Here is a 22,892-nt window from a genome sequence, read left to right as displayed (position 1 = left end):
GGGAAACACTGGTGTCTGTCAGCAAACATAAACAAGAAGCATGCTTCAGAACTGTTTTGAGAAGGTGCTTTGAGCCATGTATTATTACTATGAATTAGGCTACTACTACTACTACTACTACTATTACCATCTTGTGCCCTGCAATAATCATTTACTCAAACTCGCTTTTATGAGATAAAGGAAAAAATAAAAAAATAAATCGGCCAAACATATCGGCCAAAAAAATCAGCATCATATATCGGTCATCGGCTGCCCTGATTTCTAAATATCGGCATCGGCCAGATAAAAACCCTTATCGGTTGACCTCTATTGCTGACACTTAAATTAATTGTTTTGCCACTTCTGCACTTTATTTTTTCAAAAAATGAATGTTTATTTGTTATGCATGTTATGTATGTTTATTAAAAACAAGTTTTGTAATAACCAATTGTTCTGGTCCGGACCTTTGACACTGATGAAAATTCAGATTTGGACCTTTGAATGTAGACTTTGAGAACCCCTGTCCTATAGGTTCTGTACTGGAATTAGTCAAGCAGTTCATCTGTTTCGAGTCTTCGGGTTTTTCGAGTCGTTCGTTCATCACGTGACAGCCCCATAAGTTTAATCAATGCAGTCTGAGCCGGAAAGAGAATTGATTAGTTCATCTCTCGAGTCTTCGGGTTTTTAAGTCGTTCGTTCATCACGTGACAGCCCCATAAGCTTAACCTATGCAGTCTGAGATTGCATTTTCAATAAGGCCATTTTCTACTTTTGAACTGTCTTCATGCAGTTGGATATAACTCAATTTGTTTAACTTTCCAAATAAAAAGACTTCAGCTCTTAACATTTTGTATTTATATACAAATATATGTATATTTTCCCCTTTAAATTCTCTCCGCCCCACATAAAAAAAATCCTAATTTAATACACCTCTGCCTGTTTTTTGTTGTTGTTTTTTTTGCATTCCCATTTGCTCAAATAGCAAAAGAAAAACCCACAATAGTGTTTTCACGACTTATAAAAAGAAGAAAGAAAAAAAATAGAGAGATACTGATAGCGGCAGTCAGAAGAGAGAACTATGTCAAATTTACCGTCACTCCCATAGACGCTGTATTAGAAACACCCTCGCATTAGCGTTAACTAGTTTTTAGTATTCTGATTAAAAGGTAATATAATACAGAGTACAGTGTTGTAAATGTACATGCATATTTTTTATTCCATAGTAAGGGCAATTCATACAATACATTTAAACTGAGCTACTTTAATACCATCTCCGAACTTCCTACCACTACTCTGCTGTTCTTCCTGTATACGTTGATTGACAGATGTCTCGTCCAGTCAGCGGTGAGTAATCTATTCTCAAACCAATGGCGCTGTCTCAAACTATACCTACCTCTTCCGGTTTGTGATTTGTCGTTGTGTTTTCTGACTTGTTATTTTGTTTTCGGATTTGTCATTGTGTTTTCTGACTTGTTATAATGTTTTTCGGAATTGTTGTTGTGTTTTCTGAATTGTTATTTTGTTTTCAGAATTGTGATTTGTTTTGCACTTCTCGGCCACGTAATGCAGAGACAATGTTCTTCCACATCTAAAAACTGCACAACATTTGGAAAACATAGCAGGCATCTAAATCTATTTTTATTCCAAGTGATCCTGTTATAATATCTCTCCCTGTTACATCAATAGTACATACAGTAGGCTACTTAGTTATTCCTAGATTTTTTATTTTTTTTTGTAATGTAATATTAATTATTTTGTTATTCATTTCTATATTGTGATTTCTGTGTATATTGAGTGTAGTGGCTACAGGCTGAGAAGAGCCCATCCAATCTTACCATAGTGTTGGACAGATTATTCCAGCTGCTCCCTGCTGAGGAACGCTATGTTGATGCGCATCCAGATCGCTGTCGAACATGTTCTGTAGTCGGTAATTCTGGGAATCTTCGGGAGTCCCGTTATGGGTCCTACATCGACTCCAGTGATTTTGTCATACGGTAAAGATTTATTTTTATTTTCCAAACATCAAAGAGAAATACAGGATTAGGTATAGGTGGAAATAAATTCAGAATCAGAATTTTAGATGACAATGAATATAAATGATAAATGAATATTAACAAAAGACAATACTAGAGAATAAACTGAGTAAACTGAGCAGATTAAACACATAGACAATCATGAACTGAAGATTTCATAAAACTGACAAAGTTTTATTTTTACAACATCTTAAAGAATTAATCAACCAATGTTTTTTATCATGCACTGCTATATTATATAATTATATATAGTTACATTCTGAGCTTTCAGGTCCCATTTGGTGGGAAATTTCCTGCTTTAATCATTCATGCTTGCAAATGTATCATGTTTGTAAACAGTGAATGGGAAATTCTGGGAGAAGACGTGTGTTTGGATGTACTTCTTACAGTACTTGCTTCTTACCATTTGTGCTTTTCAAAATTTTCTTTGAATCACAAATGTCCTTTGAGAGCCCAGAATTCTGTATGAACAAGAAATGTTTTTACATTTTACTGTATTGTTACTCTATCTGATTGTTCATTATACCTGCTACAGTTATTGGGTTGTAAAATCCTATAAAAAAAAAAGATGCTGCATTTCATGAATTTATGTGTTGCGTTGCATCGCGCCGCGTAAACATTAAACCATGTCTGCATTTGTGATCGGAGAAATTACAAACAACAAGCGCTACTCTACACTGCTCAAAACTCGCGTTTGAATCGTCAGTGGCAAATTCTTTAAATATAAAAACCGAAAACCACTGATTTTTAGTCATGTCCTCTTTTGGGAGGCCAAACAAAGTAGTTTCGCTTTCACAACGAAACAGCGTCACACACACGTCACACACCCACCGGCCTAGATTGGGCCGGCGGATCTGACGAAGGAGCGTCCAGCGGGTGACGTCCACATGTGATGACCCCGGGCTGGACTCCACTTCGTCCACGGTAAAAGCCGATCCGGCGATCCACAGTGCGAAGTTGATGTATTTCCTCAGCGACCAGCACGGATCAGCTCTAGGCATGACGAAGCGGATATCGTCCTCTTTTGGAAGACCAACCAAAGTAGTTTCGCTTTCACAACGAAACACACATCGCCTTCACGACATGGCGGCGGCAACATCAATACTACAGCGAGAATAAAAGTTACGCCTTCTTTCTTTGCGTGAACATTTAGGCGGTGTTATGCAAATCTTCCCACATCGTGACGTAGACATGTGGGGGCGTGTTAGAACGAGCCGTTTTAGGAGGGTGTGGTTGACTCTTAACTTTTATAAAGAATATCTCTTTGGATTTGAGACTTTAGTTTTTGCACCTTTACAGATCTTCTTTATGCACCAAGAGCTTGTAACACTTCAAAGAGAAAGGAAAAATTGAGATCGCATCATATGATCCCTTTAATATTATATCACACTTTAATTTGTGGGTGAGAGCAGGAAAATTTGAGCAAGCTTTTATGTAGAAATTTTGGCAATAATCAACAGAATTCAGCAGTAATTGACCTTGCAATGTAGCTGAAATATATAATTATAAATATGCCACACCTTCCTGCTGTAACAGACATGCACATAACTGTGTAAGACTTTATAACATGATGTTAAAGTGTGTGTACTTTTGTGTATTAACAGAATGAACCAGGCTCCAACACAGGGTTTTGAAAAGGATGTTGGCTATAAGACTACTCATCACCTTATGTATCCAGAGAGCGCCACTGATTTAGACAACTCCACAAGTCTTATACTCATTCCCTTTAAAACTCTGGATCTAGAGTGGATCATCAGCGCTCTGACTACAGGAGACATCTCAAAGTTAGTGAATTATTATCTGATATTTGGAATGACATGAGAAATGTATCATTTAGTACAGGGGCATCAAACTCAGCTCCTTGAGAGCCACAGTTTTGAATAGTTTAACTTGAACCCTGATTCAGATCAGGTGTGTTTAATTAAGGTTCAAGCCAAATTCTGCAAGACTGCAGCCCAACAGGAACTCTGTTTGGTATGTTACCAAGTCAGACAATATTGTCATCGCTGTATTGCTAATTTGTGACCTTGGACCACAAAACCAGTCATAAGGGTCAATTGATGTATGGTTTGTTAGGATAGGACAATATTTGGAGGAGCCGAGGAGATACAACTACACTCTTAAAAATAAAGGTGCTTCAAAAGGTTCTGAAAATCGCCTTTAAAGTTGTCTAAATGAAGTTCTTAGCAATGCATATAACTAATCAATTGATCTATTTACGGTAGGAAATTTACAAAATATCTTCATGGAACATGATCTTTACTTAATATCCTAATGATTTTTGGCATAAAAGAAAAATAAATAATTTTGACCCATACAATGTATTTTTGGCTATTGCTACAAATATACCCCAGCGACTTAAGACTGGTTTTGTGCTCCAGGGTCACATTTAGTTAAGTATTCTTGTTTTGGTTTTTGAAGCCTTAATAATAATAATAATAATAATAATAATAAATGTTATTGTTGTCACTAATAAACTTAATTGTATTTTGTAGATATAAACACATTTTGATTTTGATAACTGCAACAAAAAAGTGAAAACGATAGAATATCCTAATTAAACTGTTTTGAAACATTCCACAATAAGCAGGTGAATTGGTAATAGGTGTCATCCAGGTGAAAACACAAATGGGTCATAACCCTATCCTGAACACAATGCTCGCAAACTTCTTTATCAGAATTTGGTGATTGTGTGTGTTGAGAACTGGAGAGAGTCAGTTTGAGAGTGAATTGGAACTGCTTACAGTTGGTACAAAATGTTGCTATGATGCTCTTAACAGGTACTTGCAACAAAAAAAAACATATTTTGGTTTCCTTACATTGCCTGTCAATTCATTATAGAATAGATTTCAAAATTTTTGATTTTTATTTATAAATCGCTGCACAATTTAGCTCCCCGTATTTGGTGAAATTACTTAAGAAATTAGTCAAAACTGATGAGCTTACCTAATGATTCCTAGGACTAAATGGAAAATAAATGGAGATTTCAAAGATTTTCAAAGGTTTGAATCAATTGAACCAATTGCTTCACAAAATGATTTACAATTTCCAAGCGCTTGAAACTGATCCTGGTGATGGCTGCTTGTCAAAACTGTGTAAATTCAACAAAAACTCAGGCCAAATATGCATAAAAACAACTTTTACAAACCCATTGCAAGTTAATTCTTTTGGCCATGATAATTGTGTAGTGAATCTAATTTTGTGACAGCCCCATTTGCCACCCATGTTAAGCATTTTTAAGCACAAATGAAAAGATCATAAGTGGTTGTATATGCCATTTTTGAGGTTTTATTTATGTTTTTGCTGTCTGTGGTTTTATTATAGTTATGATTGTCTTTGTATGTTGTTCTTAAATTAAGAAACCGTTATGAAAAAAAATATCAAGAATCAAAACACATTTCCCAGGCAAGAAACAGTTATTGCTGTGAACGTTTGAGCTGGCAGCTAAATTAAAATATCTTAATCAATGTGATTCATTCGATCAACGCTAGTTAATCAACTAATTTATTTAGTTTATTTATATCTAAATTCACAGTGAGAGACAACGGGAGACGTTTCAGACGTGCACTCCACTTCTCCTCAGCACCAGGCGCGGAAACGGTGCTCGAAGCGCATGCTTTTCAATTGCATGCAAAAAGGCGCCAGCGTGCTGTAGCCTGTATCATTTCATTTCAAAGCATGGAATAAACTACGTGCATGCAATGTCGTGGTCAGTTAAGTCATGAAGTTACCAAAAAGACAATTAAAGCTGCCTTAAAACGTGCATGCATGTAATATGTTTTATTTGTTATATGTTATATTTTAAGAACATGTCTCTGAAATGGTTTTCTAAAGTGTTCTGGAGCAACTCAGCACTGTCTCTCTCATCTTACACACCCGATTCAACTCGTCAGCTCATTAGTAGAGACTTCAAGACCTGAAGTGGGTCAGAAAAGGTAAAAAAAAAAAAAAAAGAGGAAATCAATGACTTTTATAGCTTTAAGGGATTCTTCTATATTTAATTTAGAATGTAGTGTGTGATAACTTTATTCAGATTCTGAATATTTCTGCTGAAGGGCACAGGTATCTAAATATGACGATTATTATAATGGGTTTATGTGAAGATTGTGTTAAAGGGCAACAAAGTCACCTACATCTTGGATGCCCTGGAGGTAAGCAGATAAACATTCAATTTTATTAAATTTTAATTTTTGGGTGAACTATCCCTTTAAGTTCACTTAAATTATAAGTTGTTTTAATGTTCAAATTGATAGCTCTCAATTATACTGTAATGTTGAAAGGCTATAGTCAGTCAGTGGTTAAATATTGGGGGGGGGAACTATTTTATAGAGATATCAGTAGTGTTGTTATCAGTGATAATGGCCCTCAGTCATAAAAAAAGATGGCATTAAAGAAATAAAAAATATATTGTCTTTATATTATTTGTACATTAATTTGAAGATTGAATGTAAAATTATTGCAATATAAAGTATATTTAAAACTTTAATGTTCAGAAAAAATGTGCGAATCTGATCGATGTCTTGAGGTGTGGTAACCGTACGGTTACCACACCTCAACCCGGCCAACATGTATATGTGGGCCCCACATGGCGATACTTAGGTAGAAACCTACATAGGAGCCTAACAAAAAAGTTAATTTTAAAGAAATAAGTTGCAGTTTGAACTGTGAGAGGCATTACGCATTCTTGTAAGTCGCGGTCCACCAGAAGCTGGATGTTTTGCCTTATAAAGTTTTAAATATGGATATTTTTTTTACACAAACACATTGATTTGCATCAAAAAGCCTTTAGTAACCCCGGAGCCGTGTGGAGCAGTTTTATATTATTGTAGCAGAGTTTGTGCTGGACATAATGCAGTCAGACATAAAGCTATGAAAATATTATAAGTACCTGAAATAAGCACAAATGTCAGAGCATGTCAAAACATTCCAGGGCCCCCAAAAAACCTCGGACCCCTGGGGGTTAACCCCCCGGAGCTGTGTGGAGTCGTTTCATGATGGATGGATGGGCTTTTCTGAGCTTCAAAATCTCACCCCCCGTTCACTGCCATTATAAAGCTTGGAAGAGCAAGGATAATTTTATTTTAACTCTGATTGCATTCGTCTGAAAGAATATACACCTAGGATGGTTTGAGGGTGAGTAAATCATGTGGTAATTTTCATTTTTGAGTGAACTATACCTTTAACTGTCAAAGCCACATCATTACTGATTTTCTGGAGATCGGCCATTGCACAGACTGCGAACACACTCTCAAAAGGTAAAATTATTTATATCCTAAAATGTCTTCAAATTTCTTAAAATCATAGCTTTCAAATTGTAAATTTCCTACTAATCAAATCATGTCTTTTTTTCTTTCTTTTTTTTTAGTTTAACAGAACATGTGCTGTTAGTGTGACCAGCTCTGTTCAGTTGAGGATACTTCTCTTCTCCACTGTAAGAGTTTGAATTTATGATCCATATTGTTAGATTATTACTTTATGCAAAACGTACCCAGTTACAAAAAACATCAAAGCTATAGAATGACATGACTCTTTTTTTCTTTTTAACATTGTAAAATGTTCATATACTGACCATTTTTGCTACACACTGAAACTCACTTTATTTCAGACGCTATCACAACCTCATCATCTGCAGAGAGAAACTGAAACTCAAAATACACACATGGTGGATGTAAAGACATCATAGAGGACTGTGAAGATATTTCACTGGAACTTGGGCTTCATTATCTATATCATGTTCTGTGCCAATTGTCATTTATTTATGTATTCACCTATCACCTTTATTTTTTCTACAATTTGCATTGTCACAATAAATAAATAAATAAACAAATAAATAAATAAAAGTACCTAACTGACATAACATGAGAAAAATATTAATAATATATAATGTAAAAATAATACCAATAATACTAATAATATAAAAATTCCAATTATCTAATATTTAACCCATTTAATCAAAATAAACTATTAAGGTCCTATACCACTTTCAAAGCATGGTTCTTTATGAAACCTTAAAAAAGGTTCTATTTAGCACCAAAAAGTGTTCTGCTATGTTACAAGCTGAAGAACCCTAATTTGGTTAGCATTTTTTTAAGAGTGTTATTATTATTATTGTTATTATTATATTTATTTTTATTGAATGCTACGTAACACAAATAGGTTATAGTAATATGTATAAATTATTTGTATTCTGCAGCATTCAATAAAAATGTAATAATAATAATAACAATAATGTTAGCCTACCCTTTAAAATCTACAATTCAGCTGTTCGCCAAAGGCAGTATATTGTACATTCTGTAAAAGAAATGTGTCCAGCATGATGCATCATAGCAAAAAAAACAAAAAAACAACGGCCCACAAATAATAACATTTCATGATTTTTTTTTTTTTTTTTCAAAACATGACTTTTATTTTTGATTTAAATGTTTGTATTCCCCAGGATACGTTGCCACTTTGGGGGTATAAATTCACTGTAAAAAGAAGGCTTGTTTGGCAATAACATAATTTTTGCCAAAGTTTTAAAACATTTATTCTCTCATAACTTACTGTAAACTAAACATTCTTTGTCAAATTCTGTTGAGCAATAAATATAATGCATAATTATGAATATATTAGCCATATCATATTGAATACGCAAATTTCTAGGACCTATAAATTATCAATATGACCAAAACTTTGCTGAAAAACTTGTTGTACAGAATCTACTTCATGCCTTATATCCTCTGACTGATAGTTTATACTTTTTTTTTCTTTTTTCTTTTTATCAAGTAAAGTCTTTTTTGCTCATGCAAAAATTAAAACTTCTTCTTTATTTTTCATGTTAATGTAAATGTTAAATGTGACACAGCAGGCTTCTCCATCTGTCCATCTCTCAATTATCACTGATTTAAAATTAATTGCATACATGAGCCATAAAACCCTTATGTAAAAACATGATACTCAACAAAAAACATATATGCATGTATATATATATATATATATATATATATATCAATGATCAAATCAATGATAATTGAGAGATGGACAAATAAATGTTATACTTTAAAATATAATTTATTTATCTGATGAAAAGCTAAATTTTCAGCATCATTTTATATTTATATATATATATATTTACATTTGAGCCCCTGCCCTTAAGGAACTCTCTGAATGCCCCTGGTAAAGCCTGACATATGAAATTATACTCTGAAAATCTGTTTTATTTAAAAGATGCAGTACATTAAAACTTTAGACAAAATATTTTTAAAAATAGAAGGAGAGAGGCAGATAATCACACACGCTAAGTTTCCCTGTCGCTTTCTGCTGTGAGCGTGTGGAGGAGCTGCATTAGACATCATTTAGTCGCCAGAGTGAAGATTTAGTCGCATATGCGAGTGATTTACTCGCAATGTAGAGGGTTGTAATCACACGCTTAAGTTTCCCTGTCGCTTTCTGCTGTGAGCATGTGGAGGAGCTGCCTGAGCCCCACCTTAGACAAAGAGGTTTGTTGAAAATCCATCAGCCAGAGTTCCTCAACATGATATTTCTTTAAACAATACACGGCAAATGGTGAATAATTTTTTTATTTCTTGAGACCTTGATAAAATTCCACACTGTTGATGACACGACTGCAGTGCTAAAGTTCATTGTCATTAAATTTTCATCAGTTTGTTAGATCGGCCAAATTTAGTGACTGCCGATTGAGTCATACAAAATGTGATTATCTGCCGATACTGATCTGTAGCCAATTGGTCAGACCATCCCAATTTGTAATGTTCCGATACTGATCTGTAGCCAATTGGTCAGACCATCCCTATTTGTAATGTTAATTAACTTGTATATTGTTATCTTAAAAAGTCATTTGTTTTTGCAGAGGCCCTTAAGAACAACCAGCTGACGTCAAAGGTCAACCAGCAAGAGGCTGAGAGGGCACTGTCAAAATGGTTCACTGGAGCAAGAGACAGAGGAGGACAGAGGGCCTCAAGAATGCACCAAAAGATGGCTGCAGTTTAAGGTTTACTGAAAAAGTTGCTGCTTCTAACTGTTATAGTTCTATTTTTTTCTTCTTCTTTTTTTTTACTTGTATTCCTACATTTCTTTTTAAAGTGAGCTAAAATTGTCATTAAATTTTCATCAGTTTGTTAGATCGGCCAAATTTAGTGACTGCCGATTGAGTCATACAAAATGTGATTATCTGCCGATACTGATCTGTAGCCAATTGGTCAGACCATCCCAATTTGTAATGTTAATTGTCAATTGTATATTGTTATCTTAAAAAGTCATTTGTTTTTGCAGAGGCCCTTAAGAACAACCAGCTGACGTCAAAGGTCAACCAGCAAGAGGCTGAGAGGGCACTGTCAAAATGGTACACTGGAGCAAGAGACAGAGGAGGACAGAGGGCCTCAAGAATGCACAATTGACATGGGGCCATTATGGAACCCGCGGACAATCCTATATGGGGCCCATTTTTCAGCCCAGTTCATACCCATATGGGCCCCACATACAAATGTTGGCTGGGAAGACATCGATCAGATGATATATTTAAAGGCATTTTTCCGGGTTTTGTACTTAAAATGCTATTGTGAGTAGAATTAATTTCTTCCGTGTCTCATCCAACGCCTCCGTTGCTAATTTCAAAACTTCATTTTAAACCAAGTAACGGAGGCTTGAGCCGTTGGTAGCAGACTAATGCAGTTAATAACTAAGTTATGAGAGAGAGAGAGAGAGAGAGAGAGAGAGATTACCTCTGTGAGTCTGTGCGTCTCTCAAAAGTGTTCGGCAGCAGTGTCTCTATTAATAGTGAAACTTTAAGTTGATTTTCTTCACGAACAGTGCCGTTGTTACCTCGTGTGTGAGAAGTCATGTAGTTTTTAAATTGATGTTAGCCTACTGAAAAAATCATCAGAGTACTGCTAACAACATTAGCGCGTATGTTAGCGTGTGTGCAAACTGTATGTGGGTGCGTCTGTAGAGAGAGAGAGCGGGAGAGATAGAGTATGTGCTTTCCGTACATAATAAAACGTAATTTTGTGGCAAAAACATGGAAATGATCTGTCGTTTTTATCCTATTGTTTACTATATTGATTTGTTTGGCCAGTGTTGTTATTGGTTCTTTTGCTGTTTTAGGCTGTAAGGACCTTTGCCATAACTCAAATAATTTGGCAAAGTGATAATTGCACACCTTAGAACGTTCATCAGCCAATCAGATTCAAGCATTCAGCGGCCCGTAGTATAAATTTGTATGTATTTAATTTTATTTAAAAGCTTGGGGCCAGATTTACTAACAGCTTGTGCCAGCGCAAACCGTCTTTTGGCGTTAAAATAGTACTGTCAGGATTTACTAAAGACACATACTGCGTCACAAATGACGTATTATACACTATGCACTTATACACTATGTACTTATGCACTATGTACTCAACCATGTAGTATATGAATTTTATAAAGTTATATTGTAATTAATAATCGGAGTCTGATAGCCCTGCTCCCTTCGTGACGTAATTAAAGCTGCGACAGTTGATTGCCCAAGTGTCCAAAATTCCACACTTTTCTTTTGGTTATTTAGGTGCATCATTCGGGTATTTAAAGTGCACTTTTTCTTTTTGGAATTTTCAGTGTGAACGCACTACAAAACGTCATAGAATAGTTCATAAGTACGTGATTTGGGACACACCTACACAATGAAGAATTAGCGCTGAAATGGCGCTTGTGACTCCATTTCCTGTGTACCGTGCTGCTGAGTGGTTTGTGATTGTTGCTCCGTGTAGCTTTGCTTTTCTGTTGAATCTCTCTTTCTCTGTTATTTAAAGTGATAAAATATAACTTAATTATCACCATATTCCTGATATTATCTATCAAACTAATCTGATAAATTTGATCGTTCGCTTTTATTCTAAAACAGCGAGTGCAGCACACGTGCAGTGCGTTAGCATTCGTTAGCCGGTTAGCTTGTCATTCATGTTTCCATTCGCGTCTATTGCTGTTTTCTTTTTCCTCTCGATCCATTTCTTTTCTCTCTCGCTCCGTTTTTTCACGAGTTCATCAAACAACAGTGGTAAGTCAGAATCATTCTTCAATCACAGTGAGTAATGGCTTCTTCTCCTCCTATTGTTGTTTTTATTTATTTATTTTTTTTCTCGCTCCGTTCATCAAACAACTGTGGTAAGTAAGAATCATTCATCAATCACGGTGAGTAATGGCTTCTTCTCCTGCTATTGTTGTTTGTACTGCTTGCCGCATGTATAGTTTATCTCTCTCTGTCAGCGATGAGGGATGCACATGTGATAAATGCAGGGAAATAGTTAGGCTGACAGAGAAGATTTCAGAATTAGAGACATGCATCCAAACTTTAATTGAGGATAGTAAGAATGTGAGGGCTGTACACTCTAAAAAAAAAGGTTCTTCAGCGGTTCTTCAGCGGTTCTTCAGAGGTTCTTTGGAGGGAGTTAAAACAACATTAAAATACAGTCTATTTCTTGAAGATATAATTTTTTTTTTTTGCCCGCAAGGCCCCCATAAGGAAATATTCCAGGGCCCCCACATGAGACCTTTGACCTCAGAAAAAAAGGACCTCTCCACAAACAGCAACACCAACTTCACACATTACTAACCAGTTAGACTTTATTTCTGGAGTGTCTAAAACAGAAGTTCTTTATTGAGAATTAAGATTTAGATTTTTTTTCAACTGACCGTTTTGGTGAATAGTGTTTGCTTTAGTTGCCTCTTGACCTTTGACTTTAATATTAAGTTAAAATAAGTTTCTCTTTGGCTGTTAGCTTTAGTTGCCTCTTGACCCTTGACTTTAATTTTAAGCTAAAATAAGTTTATCTGTGGCTGTTACAATCGTGTTTATAACGCACATATGTGATGGCAAGGAACTTATGGTAAAATCATTTCATGCGTCTGAGTCTCTGGTTGCATTTTATCAAAATCTGTAGTTCTTATATGAGTTTTATATTATTGTAGTTATACAATACTAGGGCTGGGTATCGATTCAGATGTCCCGATTCGATTTGATTTTGATTCGCATGCTCTCGATTCGATTCGATTCCCGATTTTTTTTATTACATTCAGTGAATATAGTTTTAATACAAATGCTATTGATATTTCTAAAAAGTTAACAGTAAACATCAGTTTACAAATAGTGAAATAAATCCCGGAAAAGATCGATTCACGGCTTTTGAGAATCGATATCATTTAAAAAAACGATTAATCAAAAAATCTAATCTTTTGCCCAGTCCTATACGATACTACGTGACAATGTGAAAAAATTGTATAAACCACTTTTAGAATTATGGGTTATAAAGAGGTTTCACAACAAAACAACAAAAATAAAAGCAAATAGTAAGAATAAAAGAAAATACTAAGCAATACAATGCAGCTGCATAATTTATTCATGTCGCAATGCATGCTGGGAGCCATGGATGAGTTATGATTGGTGCACCATTGTTGAGAAAAAGTGCTATATGGCACCTCTTGTGGTTCTACATGGCACCATTTGACAAAGGTGCTATATAGCACCTGTAAAAATAGGTGCTAAATAGCACTAAAAGTGGTTTCCCTATGATTACAAGCCACAGAACTGCTTTTAGTGCTACATAGCACCATTTTTTTTTAGAGTGTAGATACGGCTTTGGATGTGACTAGCTCAGGGAGTCCTGTACATTGTTCGGTTCCGGTTACAGAGCCTCTGCAACTGGGTGACTGTGAGGCGGCATAGTCATGGGTCAAAACATCAAACAGGTTCTCCCCACTCAGTGACGCACTCACTGAGAAACCTGATCAAAGTGCTCTAGTTATTGGTGATTCTATTGTACGGAACGTGAAAATAGAAACACCAGCCACCATAGTCCAATGTTTACTGAGAACCAGAGTGCCTGACATCTTGGCAAATTTAAAAGTGCTGGCTTATGCTAAATGTAAATTTAGTAAGATTGTTATTCACGCCGGCGCTAATGATGTTCGACTTCGCCAGTCGGAGATCACTAAAAACAACATTAAAGAGGTGTGTGAACTTGCAAGTACGATGTCAGACACTGTAATATGCTCTGGTCCCCTCCCTGCTTACCGTGGTGATGAGATACATAGCAGACTCTCGTCACTCAATGGCTGGATGTCTAAGTGGTGCCCACAGAATAACATAGGTTTCACAGATAATTGGATGAGTTTTTGGGGCAGACCTGACCTGTTGAAAAGAGATGGTCTTCATCCCTCCTGGGGTGGTGCCGCTCTTCTCTCTAGAAATATGGCACATAGTCTTAGAGTCTGTACTTGACTAACTGGGGCCCAGGTCAGGAAGCAGACAGACTGGCTAAACCGACCGTCTGCTAGCCACCTCGCGTCACAGAATCAGTTAATTCTCAGCACATAGTGACTCTTTCACCTAGATATCACACTATATAGAATTTACAGTTTTAGCTATATGAAGTTTGCACAAGACTAAATAATGATCTGAGATATCATCGCTTGGCTGCATAATTTCAACACCATCAACATCAATTCCATGTGACAGTACAACTTGATGATGTAACAGAAACAATGGACTCTCTCTTTTGTAGCATTTTAGATGTGGTTGCTCCTTTACACTTAAGGAAGATTAAGAAAAACAGTCTGACACCGTGGTATAATGAGTACACTCGCACCCCAAAGAGAGCAGCCCGGAAAATGGAGCGCAGACATAACACACTAATACGCTTCTAATATTCAAATCCGTTAAAGGATTTTTAGGCTGCATTAATTAGGACAACCGGAACCGGGAACACTTCCCATAACACCCGATGTACTTGCTACATCGTTAGAAGAATGGCATCTACGCTAATATTAGTCTGTTTCTTTCTTATTCCGAGGTCACCGTAGCCACCAGATCCAGTCTGTATCCAGATCAGATGGTCACTGCAGTCACCCGGATCCAGTACGTATCCAGCCCAGATGGAGGATCAGCACCTAGAGAGGACCTCGACAGCCCTGAATGTCAGCGGAGACCAGGACAACTAGATGAGCCCCAGACACAGATCCCCAGTGAGGACCTTGTCTCCTAGACGTCCACCGGGACAAGACAATGATGAACTGCCTTTAACTGAAAATTGAGTGTTTACTTTTGTCACTTTGCATTACTGACACAATATTTTCCTAATTAATGCTGTACAGTTGCTTTGACACAATCTGTATTGTTAAAAGCACTATATACTTTAAAGGTGACTTGACTGTAAAGGCATTGACACAGTTATTTTTGCGCCTTGCCTATACTGAATATGCATTTGTAGGAGTTTCCCTTTCAGACGCAAAATTTATGGGAGGAGAAAATGAATCACACAGCGCGATATAATAACGTTTGTGCTCGTCAAATTACTGGTATTTGTGCAATTCTTTAACGTCCAAAAAAAACATGCCTTAAAGCAGGCGGTAATTTGCGCTGCTCTTGGTAGATTGCGCTGGTCATTATGGAAATGATCTGGCTGCATCTGTGTTCTTTAATGTGCGCATTGTCAGTAAATCACCCGCAGAACTTTCTCCTCCCATCGGTGCTTTTAGAGAATTGCGTTCTAACACTAATTTGCCCAGTTTAGTAAATCTGGCCCTTAATGTTAAGTGTCAGTGTATGTCATGTGTTAATGCATTATAACATAAATAATATATCATTCACATAAAATAAGTATAATAAATATCTACAAGCATAAGCCAGGTGATTTTGTATAGGCCTACAGGGGATTGACTTTATTGTTTTAAATAGTCACTTTGCTCACAGATGAACATCGCTAAAATCTAACACACCTTCCTGAGAATGAAAAAACAGAATTTGCTCAAAACGTATGTGTCTGAGGTGTCCACATAAACCATATTAATGTCATAATGCATTTAAATAGGCCTACACTATTATGTCCTTGTAAACCATATACACTACTTTAACAATCTTAATTGTCATTAAAAAATAATTTTGTCATTGACTAAACTACCAGTGTTCATGTAGTCTAAGATATTCATCCAACTGTATTTTTTTGGTTTTTCCTGTATCATCTTTTGACCTATATGTACATTCTAGAGGGAAAAGATTGCTATACAGGGGAGGGTTAGAATCTGCAGGATAATTTAATTAGTACAGTGAAGCATTGTTTATTAATCAATATGATTGTCTCTGGCTTTTAGGACATATGTACCAGTCAAGTCACGGATCACAGCCAATAAGGACAAGGTTAGTGGATTGTGTGCCATTATTAAAAAAATAAAAAGGGGGGCTTTTTGACTCTAGTTTTGATCTGTTCTTACTTTTCTTCTTTATTACTATTTTTAGAGATTTGATTCATGATCTTTTCACAGGTGTTAATCTACAACCCAAGCTTTTTAAAGTATGTATATGACTCGTGGCTAGAGGGTCATGGGAGATATCCATCCACTGGATTCCTTTCACTGATGTTTGCAATTCACATTTGTGATGAGGTATGTTAATTTTAGTTGTATTGTTTTTCTTTCTTCAGTGTCTTCACTGGTATCAGTTTAATACTTTTCTGTGCTTTGAGGAGCGTGTTTCACTCCCATTCTAAAATGTAGTTTCCACATGAGATTATCTCCCCCTTGTGGAACCAGCCTTCTGCTGCAACTGTGTGTTGAGAAGTATGTTTGTCAGATCATTACATTTGTCATTTTATATGATCTAATGAACACTGATTAACACAGATCTTTCTGTCATTTGGTATGATTTTAAAGAAAAACTGCTTTAGAAGAAACAGATTATGTGGTGTACAGCTATGTTGATTTATCAAAACTCAGACTGATAGATCTTACAACCAAGCTTAGTTGTCATTAAATGAGAAAAAAGGTTTAATGTTAAAATAAATTAATAAATTCTACTACTACTATTGCTACTGCTGCTGAAATTACTATTGCTAATAAAATAATCAATAAATAATGATGATTATCTAAAAGAACGGCTTTCAGTCTTAAAGCCTATCTGCTCTGTTGGATGTAGGTGAATGTGTTTGGATTTGGTGCTGACCAGGATGGAAACTGGCACCATTACTGGGAGGACAACATGCTGGGAGGAGCATTCAGACACACAGGCGTCCATGATGGAGACTATGAGTACAACATCACACTGCTCTTAGCAGACAAACACAAGATCACGCTCTACAGAGGAGGCTGAGCTCACACATGGAATTTTCCACAAAGCCTTAACAGATCAGAACTACAGGGGCCATTTGAGCACTCATTGCCATTTATGTATGGATTGAAAGCTTTAGAGATTTTGTTTGATTTTATTTTTTAATTTACTTTTAGAAGGAAAATAAAAAATCACTGACTGATAACATGTTAATATTCAAAGCTATTTTTTGCACATCATTCAAGATGTATTTAATACTTCTTTTTAATCATTCTTTTTTTGTCAGAAACATAATAGCACTCACTTTATTCATGTTTTACTCTACTGTTCAGTTTGGGAGGGGGTAGTATTTGTAGTATTTTTTTTTATGTATTTGCCACTTACTAATAATTTATATATACATCTTTATAAAAAAAAAAGCAACATTTTATGTAAAATTCACTTTACATTTCTCCGTTTTATTCATTGTGATAACATAAATAATATGCCGTGGTTTAGTGGAAGATTGCTGCCATCTACTGCAAAAACATACACTTTAATATTATACAATATACAAATTAAAATAGAATGAAATGAGGACCACTCATTGGCTCTTTTGCCATTTCCAAATAGGTATAAATCTGTTCCATTCTTTTATTTAGTTTTGTATGTAGACATTATAAAAATAAATATAAAATAAGTCTTTGTGATAATAACTCCACATTAAACATGCTGTTTTGTATTTTATGTATGCGTGTTTGTTTGTGTTCATCAGCCTAAATTAGCCACAATGCCAAACATTGCACAGAAATTAAAAGGAGAGTTTGAAAAATTGTCATGTAAGACCTTCTTTCATCTTTGGAACTCAAATTAAGATATTTTTGATGAAATCCGAGAGCTTTCTGACCCTGCATAGACAGCAACGCAACTACCAGGTAGTAAGGACATCGTTAAAATAGTCCAAGTGACATCAGTGGTTCAACCTTAATTTTGTGAAGCTACAAGAATACTTTTTGTACGCAAAGAAAACAAAAATAAAGACTTTATTCAACAACTTCTTCTCTTCCATGTCAGTCGACGAGCGTTCACAAGAGTACCACGACACATGCGTGTGATGCTGCTGATGCAGGAGCCGGCGTTCTGACGTAGAACCTGCATGTGCTGCGCCATGTTTGCAAGCAGAGGAAGCACATGCATGTATCATGGTACTGTCGTAAAGGAAACAGGAAACATGTAAATGGGTTATTAAATTGAAATGTTTGTTGATAGGCTACATGGATTAATTCATATGAGTTCATATTTTAAATGCCTTCTTTTGCCAAATAACTGTGCCTTGTTTTAGAAATGTTTTTATGAATAAATATATGAATTAATTAATTAATTAAATAATATTTTTTATTCATTTTCATTTTCCAAAACACCATGTCTGTGTTTTGTAAGTAGTGTTTAATCCAGTGGTAATTTTCACCAAACATATGTTTTAATGTATGACAAATAAATGAATAAACAGACTGTTTTGCTTCTAGTTTTGTACTGTCATCACTCAATCATCACTATGTAAAAATTGCATCAATTTTATTATTATTATTTTGCCTACAGAAAATGACATACTCTGAAATGTGTAAAACACCTCCAAATAAATAAATAAATAACACAATGCGTAAGACTTCCCTGTGAATTTAACTTATACTAAAAACATGAGAAAAGAACAAGATGCTGGGTCATGGCATTTGTGAAACATGCTGGTGTCTAAAGCATGTGTGAAAACATGTAAAGTCTATTGGCCAATGGCAAGACCATAAATTGGCACCTAAAGTCTCAGTAGGAGGAGACTATTGACTGGGCCTGCAGATCTTCTACTCTTTTTAGCGACATCATTAGTAGAGTGAATTTAGATTATTATGCGTTACAGTAAAAATATTACTTTTTCCAGTAACGAGTAGTGTAATCAATTAATAATTATATTTCATACATCATAATATAGTAACCATTCAAGCATATAGCTTGTTACAATGTTTTTGTTGTTTCAATTACAACTTACAATTTACAAACAATAATTATAACTTTGTAATTTATTTAGCTCCCTCTGTTGACAGTCTTTTTAGGCCCGTTGCTTCTTCCTGGAGCATAGGCCATCGACGACTGCTCTCCAGCATTTTCTATTCTGTGCTACCATTACCAGCTGGCCCCATCCCATTCCTGTCAGCTTGACTTCTGCATCCAGGTCTCGGTGCCAGGTGTTCCGTAGCCATCCCCTTTTTCTTTTTTCCTTGCGGGTTCCATGTCAGAGACTGTCTTATGATATTGGATGCTGATTTTCTTAAGTCAAGTCATCCCCACTTCCTTCTCAGGATCTGTCCTCTGCCACAAAGTGGTGTTACTGATGGCCAGTGAATTGAAAGAATCCAGCAGAGACATTGGTTGCACAGACCTGGATCTTTTTCATGGTGGCTTTTGTAGTCCTCCATGTTTCTGCTCCATACAGCAGCACTGACTTGACGTTCAAGTTCAACAAACGTATCTTGGTGTGACGGCTGTTCTCCTTGGAGCTCCAGACATTTTTCAGCTGGATGAATGCAGCACAGGCCCTGCTGAGTATGGTCTTCACATCCACATCTGTCCCCCCTGATTATCCACCACACTGCCGAGGTATGTGAAGGACTCCACCTCCTCTAGGGCTTCGCCATCCAGCCTCACTGGTACTTCGCTGATGGTATTGACCTTCAAGATCTTTGTCTTGCCTCTGTGGATGTAGAGCCCCACCTGACATGAAATTTTGAGGAGGTGTGAAAACTTGTCCTGCATCTGTTGGTGGCTGTGGGACAGGAGCGCAATGTCATCTGCAAAATCGTGGTCATCCAGCTGACTCCACAGTGTCCATTGTATCCCATTTTTCTTCCCACTGGTTGTAATCTTCATGATCCAGTCAATAACCAGGAGGAACAAAAACAGAGAGAGCAAACAGCCTTGCCTCACTCCTGTCTTGACCTGGAAGCTTTCTTTCAGCTGCCCATTAGCTGCCCATCATGCACCACTCTGCACGACATCCCTTCATAGGAGTTCCTGATCAAGTTTAAAATGTTCTGTGGGACTCCATAATGTCATAACTTCCACAGTGCCTCTCTGTCAATGCTGTCAAACGCCTTTTCATAATCTACAAAACTGACATACAGCGATGAGTTCCACTCAATGGACTGTTCCACAACAATGTGCAATGTAGCTATATGGTCTGTGCGTGACCGGTCTTGTTTCAACTTTGTTTCAACTGGTCCTTTCAACTTTATCCTTGACTGGGCGTTCTGCTAGCTGGAACTTCCCTGCAAGCTTCTTCATTGGTGTCATAGAGCTGCTTCATGTTTCTGCTTGCTGCTGCTTCTTCTGCCTGCTTGGCATGTCCCTACACATACTCTCTCTTGTCTCTTCTCACACTCTTTTTCACTTCTCTGTTTGCTTCACTATATTCTTCCTGTGCCTTTGCTTTTGTCGCTGTGGTACGGCTGGTGTTAAATGCTCCCTTTTTATTCTTCCTATCTTGGATTTTCTTGTAGGTTTCTGCTGACATCCAGTCTTTCTGCTGTGATGTTCTCCTTCCAATGACCTCCTCATAAACCCCGATAACTGCCCCTTTATAGCTCCTCCACTGACTCTCTAACTCTGAGCAGTCTTCTTCGTGCAGTTCTTGTAGGGCTTGGAACCTGTTGGTGAGTATCAGCTTGAACTTTTCCTTTATAGTTGTCTTTCAGCTGTGTTTTTCTTCTGTTTCTCTGTCCAGTTTTTCCTCAGTTTGAGCTTCAACTTTGCCGTCAGAAGTGGTCTAAAGCGACATCTGCTCCTCCCTTAACTCGGACATCCAGCAACGACTGTCGAAACCTCTTTGAGATACAGATGTGGTCAGTCTGGTTCTCAGTCACATGGTCTGGTGATATCCATGTCGCCTGGTGTATTCTCTTGTGTTGGTAGATGCTCCCGCCAATCACCAAGTTGTTCGTGGCACAGGTTTTGGCAAACTGCTCTCCATTCTCGTTCATTTCTCCCAGGCCGAACTGTCCCATGAATTGTTCAAAGCCTCTGTTATCTTTGCCTATCTTGTCATTGAAATCGCCCATAGCGATGGTAATGTCCTTATTGCTCAGCTTTTCCAGAATGCCACTGAGTTGGCTGTAAAAACTGTCCTTATCGTCTTCGCTACTGTCATTGGTTGGTGAGTAGCCTAGCACCACATTCATCTTGATGTACTTGTTCCTGGTCATGAAGGATGCAGTCATATGTCTTGGCCCTTTAGCATCCCAACCGATGAGTGCTTTCTGTGCTTCTTTCCCTAGTGTGAGGGCAACTCCTTCTGTATGTGGTGCTCTGTCTTCTTCATGTCCTTAAAACAAGATAAGTTCTCCTGTTGTCAGTTGTCGCCAGCCGAACTTAGTCCACCTGGTTTCACAAAGTCCAAGAAGTTCAAGGTGATAACTGCACATTTCGGTTGCTATTTGAGTCACTTTCCCTGTCTCGTACATTGTTTGTACATTCCAGGTGCTTATTTGTGTAATCTTTCTGGTCGACAGAAGGGTACTCGGTGCTGCAGCTTCCTTTCGGCTTTCACTGCTGCCCGTCATAAGGCTTCTGGACTAAGTTTCTTTCTCTCCCAGGTCTTTTTGGTTTCTTTGCTGTTGGTTTGTCATCAATGTTTCTGTAGCATACATTCTTTTTATGGGGTGGGGTTGCTGGGGTTCTGTCAAACAGTAGAACTTTTTAGTTGTTTTAGTAATGGTTATATTAATAATCAATGTTATCTGAAGTTTTGAATTAAAAAAGTAAAAATGCAAACCAGTGAAACGTTTCAAAAGATGTATGTTCTGTTTTCAAAGGATCTGTGCACAAATCAGTTAAAATCAGTTTAAAAGAGCTTGTGTACATTGTTTTCATAGCTCTGAATGTTCTAGTTTTGGAAAGGAAAATCCCAAATAACAGCATAATCATTAACAGATTGTTCAATAACTTGGGTTATGAGAAGTGCTATTGCTAATAAAGAGCTCTTGATAATGAAAGTTCAAAACTGAAAATTTATGTTTTTAAAGACTTTACTGCTAATTTGAGAACTTGTGTCAAAATCCAGCTGTTAGTCACTGATTCCAAAAATGTACAAAGTAAAATGTATGTCATTGCAGTCAGGAGCATAAAATATTGGAGACAATAGTGATAACATGCACTTTCAACAATTGCTGAAGAATTGATTCAACCAAAGTCAAGGGCACCGTAATAGCACCACAACAAAGTCAAATGACCATAATGGTGACTTCAATCAGACCATACAAATTAAATATAGACAAAATGGTTTGTAATAATTGAACATTGAGATAATGTTTTTGAAGATGTTTAAGCATGCTCTGGTGAGATATCATTAATTTAATTTGCAGTTGATTTCATATAAGGCTGTGTGACTGTAAGTCAGTTGTAGTTGTGCTGTCTGCACATCTCTTCTCTTTTCTTTTTCTTTTTTTTAACACTGCAACACTAATTCAGTGTTACTTTGACTCTATGAATTAGGACCATATGAAAACTGAGCAGTGTTTAGGTTTCCTGAATGTATATGCTTATCTGTGCCAACTGAGATGAAAATGAATCATCAGAAGATATTGTTTTCAATAATTTACAGCCAAGCTAAATACAAAACAATATTTTACAAAGAAAATCGAAATAAATTTATAGTAGCACATATTTAAGGGCTTTGATCATTTGAATAAGTATTTTTTTGTTGGTTTGTTTAGGTGTCTCTTAGTTTCCTATGATATCTAAATGTCAAAAGATGTACACCCTTTGCATACATCTCTACCTTTCAG

The 22,892-nt window shown here is 36.6% G+C and overlaps 1 protein-coding gene and 1 pseudogene across 1 annotated transcript in view; one reads left to right on the top strand and one right to left on the bottom strand.

Moving 5' to 3' along the window:
* The window catches only part of LOC107707882 (CMP-N-acetylneuraminate-beta-galactosamide-alpha-2,3-sialyltransferase 1-like), a 26,229-nt gene extending 8,788 nt beyond the window's left edge, over positions 1-17,441 (top strand). Inside the window, exons 2-6 of the mRNA XM_016511991.1 lie at positions 1,780-1,973; positions 3,617-3,796; positions 16,131-16,176; positions 16,302-16,421; positions 16,951-17,441. Coding sequence (XP_016367477.1) covers positions 1,780-1,973; positions 3,617-3,796; positions 16,131-16,176; positions 16,302-16,421; positions 16,951-17,124 — 714 coding nt within the window. The 3' untranslated portion in view covers positions 17,125-17,441. The remainder of the gene's footprint in view (positions 1-1,779; positions 1,974-3,616; positions 3,797-16,130; positions 16,177-16,301; positions 16,422-16,950) is intronic.
* A 1,997-nt stretch (positions 17,442-19,438) lies between these two features.
* On the bottom strand, positions 19,439-21,668 carry LOC107707881 (uncharacterized; annotated as a pseudogene).
* Between the last annotated feature and the right edge of the window lie 1,224 nt (positions 21,669-22,892).

This window comes from Sinocyclocheilus rhinocerous, unplaced genomic scaffold, assembly GCF_001515625.1.
Source record: "Sinocyclocheilus rhinocerous isolate Xijiao unplaced genomic scaffold, SAMN03320098_v1.1 scaffold4280, whole genome shotgun sequence".
Lineage (NCBI taxonomy): Eukaryota > Metazoa > Chordata > Actinopteri > Cypriniformes > Cyprinidae > Sinocyclocheilus > Sinocyclocheilus rhinocerous.
This window is presented reverse-complemented; position numbering and strand designations above follow the sequence as displayed.